The 6278-nt window shown below is 45.7% G+C and overlaps 1 protein-coding gene across 1 annotated transcript in view; it reads left to right on the forward strand.

The window, feature by feature from the left end:
* TMEM255B (transmembrane protein 255B) overlaps window positions 1–6278 on the forward strand; it is a 64998-nt gene that overhangs the window by 48473 nt on the left and 10247 nt on the right. The window contains exon 6 of the mRNA XM_015411757.1: window positions 5038–5123. Coding sequence (XP_015267243.1) covers window positions 5038–5123 — 86 coding nt within the window. The remainder of the gene's footprint in view (window positions 1–5037; window positions 5124–6278) is intronic.

Here is a 6278-nt window from a genome sequence, read left to right on the forward strand (position 1 = left end):
TGCATTTATTGCTGGTACCAAATTCAGGTGCTTGCAGCGCATTAACATGAAGTCACTGGGGAAAAACAAACACACTAACCGCAGAAATAAAATACAAGCATTGCTTCAAATGATATATTCTGATATACTTATTATATATGCTGATATCTTTAAGCAATATATGAATAGGACTAGGGAGGGACTTATTCTCTTTCCAAAAGGATTTTGCATTTAAATGGGTGTCTCTTTAAAGATGAAGTTAAAAATACACCTGTACTTTGTTCAGTCCTATTTAAAGCAGTCCTAAGGTTACTGTTCATATACAGGTTTTCTTTTTCTTTTGCTCCTCACATTGATTGGATTGCCATGTAACCATGGAAACAATGCATGATACACAATTTGGGATCCTGAGAAGTTTCTCATTCCTGTGATTATGGACAACAGCATAAACTCTTGTGGGAAATATTTTGAAATCTGAGAAGTCAGACAGTAAAGATCAACTCCCAGGGCCCTTTTCCTCCTGTGCAGTTGTTATTTCATAATCGCTTTCCCCCAACTTTTCCCAGTCTCTGTACTTTCCTTCCATTTCCTTAGTACTTGCTAATGCCCTTGAAATGTTCTTTGTAGTGCAGGATCTTCTTGAGAGTTGCAGAGACAAATCCAAACGCACTCAATTTTTCTCCTTACAAAATTTGTGTATATTCAGTTGTGTAGAGTGTGGTTTTCATGCTGCCTGGCTTACCACGGCATCAGTCTCTCTTGATAGACAAAGTGGATTTGCCCAAGCAAAGATTTGTGGAATCATATTTATGGATACACAAGTTTGCCGCAATGGTGATTACAGTAGCAGGAGGTGAAAAGGAAATAAGGAAAAGCTGAAATTGAAAATGCAAACAGTGCATCTTGCAAAATGCCAGGCATGCGTCATCACTGTTCTTTCTGTGCCTCAAAACCAGCTTATGGGAGCAGTTATGGCTAATAACGCTAGGCAACTAAGGGCCAAACCAGGTGTCATGGCAGCACATGACAACTTGGGGTCATGTCAAATTCATATGAAGTAAGTAGGAGCATGTGTTTGTTTTAAAGCATGGTATGGGTTGATGGGAGAGCTGAATTTCCCTCCACACTGTTACCCCCCCCAAAAAACAACTGCTTCTCCCTGTCCATTTTCCTCCTGGTGGGAGTGGCCTCTAGCCTTTGAGCCCCACCCCAGTGGAAACTGCTTTGACAAAGTGGTTCAGGAGTGGGGAAGTGTGGGCACAGGAAAGGTTCAAGTCTTCCTTCTCACTCACCAGTGATGCCCTTTTGATGGTCTTCTACCCAACCCTGCTCTGTTTGAGTTAGTAGGGTTGCCAGCCTCTAGGTGGTGGTAGGAGATCTCCTGGGATGACAACTGATCTTCAGGCGACAGAGATCAGTTCACCTAACGAAATGTCTGCTTTGGAAAGTGGACTCTGTGGCATTGTACCCCATTAGAGTCCCTCCCCTCCCCAAACCCTGCCAGCCTCAGGCGCCACTCCCAAAATCTCCAGGTATTTCCCAGCCTGGAGCTGGCAACTCTATGGATTAGGCTCTGGTCCAGTTCTTATACAAGGGATTGCTACGGTATTGACTACTTTGGCCCTTAGTTCATTAATTTTACAAGTTGAAAGTGTTTCAGCCTTGATATAGTGTTAAATAGCTCGGCCCTCTGACATCCAAAAGGCTGTGTTCTTGAAGTTCCATAATTCATGCTCAAGAGGACTGAACACTCCCACCTGGCTATGATAACTGTGTTGCAGTGAGATTCCACTGCGGAGGTTTCCAGGTGGCCTTTGTACAACCACAGAGGTCCTTTCCTTTGGAAGACTCATTGAGGTCAGGCCTTGAGGAACTCCCAGAAGCCCTGGTTGTCTCTGTTTTTTTTTTTTTTAGTGCTGCTGGATTTTACCAGGCATTATTATACAGGAAAGATGTGTTAGGTTTTTGAGCATTGGTATCAGTGCTGGGCACATTTTAAAGCTAATGCTCTATATGTACTAATTTTGACTTTGTTTATTTTAAGTCCAAACTCATGGCAAGTTCTTTTCATCAAATGCTTTCTATTAAGCTGCCAGAATTATCAGACTTCATTCCACTGGAAAGCGATTTTCCCTTAAAACAAATGCATAGAAGGCATGGGAGAGAGGAGGTTGGTGGGTGGAGATTTCCTGTAAATTCTGTCATATTTTATTCCATTGCTTTTGCAGGAGCAAAAAATAAAACAGATGGAGTTCTTTTGAATAGTTTTTACAAGACAAGAGCAGCAACGCATCACAGGCTGTATGTTCTGAGAAAGACATAGAAGGAGGCCCTTAAGTATACACAATAAATATAGTGAATGATTAACCCCTTTATTCTGTAATTATCCCAATCCATTATACTGATTATAATACAAACAGTACAGTTCAGCAAATTTCAGTTAGTACTAAGCCTCACTGAAAACAATAGAATGGCTTAAACATGCCTGACTTAAATCTTCTTCATTCAGTGGGACTCTTGGTCATGACTAGCCATTGTTGGCTTCTACCTCCAGGTACAAAAGAACAGTTTAGGATCATGCAGAAGAAGAAGAGAAGAGGAGATTGGATTTATACTCCCGCTCTTCACTACCCAAAAGTGTCTCAGAGCGGCTTACAAACTCCTTTCCCTTCCCCTCCCCACAACAGACACTCTGTGAGGTGGGTGGGGCTGAGAGAGCTCTTGACAGAAACTGCTCTTTTTCAAGAACAGCTCAGACAGAACTACGGCTTGCCCAAGGTCATCCAGCCAGGTGCAAGTGGAGGAGTGGGGAATCAAACCCGGTTCTCCCAGATTAGAGTCCACGCACTTAACCACTACACCAAACTGGCTCTGCAAAGGGCTTATACTAAACTGGCACCATCCCCCCCCCCTTTATAGCACAAACTGCTTTCAAATGCAGTTTGCCATAGGAAATGGGGTGCCATTACAAACAAGTTATAACCTCCTTGGGCTTACAGAAAGACTGTCATGACTTCTTTAGATCTGGGCCAAAATGTATATATACTACTAGGAAAGGGTTCTTACTATCAGAGTAGGTCAGAGATCTCTCACATTTCATATTCTCAAGCACAAATCAACCTATGTGATTCAGAGTACATTAGCTGCTTGTTGGTAAGAAAGATGCATGGAAAAAGAGACGACAGGGTGTCTGTCTACCCATGTTGGTAGAATATTGCATTTTTGACTGCTACAGCGAACAGGAATGACACCGTTCGTTTTAGGCATTCATCAATAGAAATCTGCTATATGAATAAAGTGTGACTTTTGTTTGTCTTTTGTGTTGTCCCAAGCAAAGTTATATTTATTTATTTATTGTATGTATATCCTTCCCATCCTGCAAGCAGGCTCAGGGTGGGTAACATCATATTTCAGTAAATAAAATAAAATTTAAAAACACAATATAAACATTAAAATCAGTAGTTACAGCTTACAGTTGAGAGATTCCAGCCGGTTGGCATAGATGGATAATGGCCGGTTATCAGTGGGTGGGTGACAGCAACCTCAGGGAGGCCATATGGGGACAGCCTCTGCCTTAGCTGAAGGCCTGGCAGAACAGCCCTTCAAAGCCCATTGAAGTTAAAGGCTTAGAAGGGGCACAACTCTGTGGGTGCCTAAAAACAAAAGGGAAGTAACTCCGTTAGTGTCAGTGAAAATAAAATCTTGCTCTTGGTTAATTATTTTGGTAACATTGGATGCCGTCCGTTTTGCCCATATAAATGTAATTATCAGAGTTTTAATCAGGATGTGCCAAAATAATTTAAGGGAACACATCTTTTGTAGATGCTGTTGCTGCTCCACTTCAGAGCTTTGTGAACATCCTCATTAGCTGGCTTTCTCATTTGATTCATAGGGCAGCTCCATGCAGACATTACTTCGCACAAGCAGAGCTTTCACTGTCTACTGAAGTAAATGAAGAGTTATTATGGGCAGGGAGGTCCATGTATCTATTTAGGCTCCCATTTCCACAAGGTACCATTGGGCAATCAGAGCATTTGAATGTAGTCCTGGGAAAATGGTGTCCACTTAGGTCTGTCTGTCTATCTCTGCTCATACATCTAGGTCCATTTATTTTACTTGGACTGAAAGTTGCTCAACATGTTTCTATAGTGCACCTGTCTACGTCCCATTTCCGGACCACTCTCAGAATGTGGCTAACATGATATCTGTACAGAGGTCTTTTGTGCTCTTGTTTTAATCAGGAACCAGGACTGCTTGTTTCACTCAAATGCACTAAAAATAAATACAAAGGTCTCAATATCTAAATCTCTTACAGCTGTAGCACTCATAGAGTAACTGCTTCTTCCTCCCCCAGATGGACAGGAAGAGTGTTTGCACTGAGTTCTCACTAATAATGCACAAGTATCTTGCACACATGTCTGTTGTGGGGATGATCTGCACATGGCTAATAGCCCTCTGGATGCCCAGCTTGCTTGCAGCCCCTTCCTTTTAAACATGCGGTGCAGACGAAATTGAAGCTACCAACCCTCAGCTCTGCTGGCCCTGTCTACCCCCTCCAAGCTGTGCAACTGACCAAAAGGAGAGGGGGCAGGAATGATCTGAGTGAATCTAGGGCCCTGGGCAAAAGTTCAATCTGGGGGCCCAGAATCATTGTTGCACAGGGCCCACCTCCTCACACACCTGAGCCAGCCAGGTTCAAGAAAGGGGGTGGACCTTTTCCCAGGAAATGTGGGCAAATGTGTGCAGCAGTTGCTAAGCTTGGCTGCTGCCTAAGCCTGGAGTGAGTCACAGGCACAGTCGCCACTGGCTCTTCCTCTCTTTTGGGAGCAGGAAAAGGCTGTGAGTGGTGGTGGTGGTGGCCTCAGCTGCCTCAGATGCCTTGTAGCTAAGACTGCCCCTGCCAGGGGCTGTAGAAAGTGATGCGAGTCACCTGGCTGAGGGGTGGTGCTTAGCACAATTGCCCCAGCGTCTTTCTAAATTCTTTTCCTGTCCTCCACCCAGGCACAATAATTGCTTGCAGCCTAGAGCTGAACTTCTTGCTTTCACCTCTTATTCTAGGTGACATGTTACACCTTAAACAGTAAATGCCAGCTGAGAGTGAAGAGCAACACATGCTACTGTTGTGACTTGTACAACTGTGAAAAGTAAGTACCTACAGACTACTGCAGGTCAGAAAGATGTTGCCAGTCTAAGATTTGCCTTTTCCACGCCTCAAGGAAAAAACAGCATGGTGTAATTCAAGGGATGTCTTTAAATGCATTGTTTCAAGAAATGGCCAATTGCCAACAAAGAGGCTCTGCCCTTTAAAGCATGTGTTTATATTGTCTTCCACAGAATCGGGGAGGAATTGCAGATAATACTTCCTAATACTTCAGTCCACTCAGAGTGGGTGATCCAGTGTACAGTACCAGTGCAGTCTGTTATATCCAATTCTGCTGGCCTGGTTCAATATGAAGGAAGCACAGATCTGCCTGTTTCCTGCTTGCCATGCATTAAATCCTTTTGCTCAGAACCTTCCTCCCACACAAATATGCATGCCAGCCCTAGTACAAGACGTTTCATGTTTCCAGGCCTTGGATCGGGCCGGAGCACGCCGGTACGTCGCTCTGGGAGAGAGGCACGGGGGGCAGGGCAGTCACATGGTGAAGCCCCGCCCCCTTCTTCCGGCCGCCTTCTGCTTCCAGTTTCATTCCATTCCAGAACGAGGAAGAAGCAGGAGGGTGTAAGTCGGCTTCCTCCCCATCTCTGCCTGGCCGAGGCTGCTCCAGCAGCCTTCGCTAGGCCTCCAGGGCCAACCCAGACCTTCCCGGAGGTGTGCGAAGCCGCTCACCCTGGGAAAAATCTCTCCCCTGTCTCTGCCTGGCCCAGGCTGTTCTCGGCGGCAGCTGCGATGTGGGGATGTGGGGGGGGGGCGAAATGTTCCCTTGCCTCCTTGAGTGGTGGCCTTGGACTCGTAGGGGCAAATTCCATCTCGTGTGTGAGGCCACCTCTCATGCGAAAGGCCATTCTGACTCCCCCAGCTCCCGGGAGGGCCACCGTCGCGGCGGCAGTTGTGTCGCCGCTGTGAGGGGGCGGGGCGAAACGTTTCCTTGCCTCCCTGACCCCCGGGGTGGTGGCCTTGTAGGGGCAAATTCCACCTCTCGCATGTGATGTCCGAGTAGCCCCCCACCCTCCCCTCCTTTTTCAGGCTCCGCGCTAGAACGCTGGGCCTGAAAAAGGGCCAGCCGAATGTCAATTTCGGCCCCATGATATCCTATGGGCCATTGAAGTCAATGGCAAAAACATAGGGTATATTCTGG

The sequence above is a fragment of the Gekko japonicus genome, unplaced genomic scaffold (genome assembly GCF_001447785.1).
Source record: "Gekko japonicus isolate JY-2015 unplaced genomic scaffold, Gekko_japonicus_V1.1 scaffold247, whole genome shotgun sequence".
Taxonomy (NCBI): Eukaryota; Metazoa; Chordata; class Lepidosauria; order Squamata; family Gekkonidae; genus Gekko; species Gekko japonicus.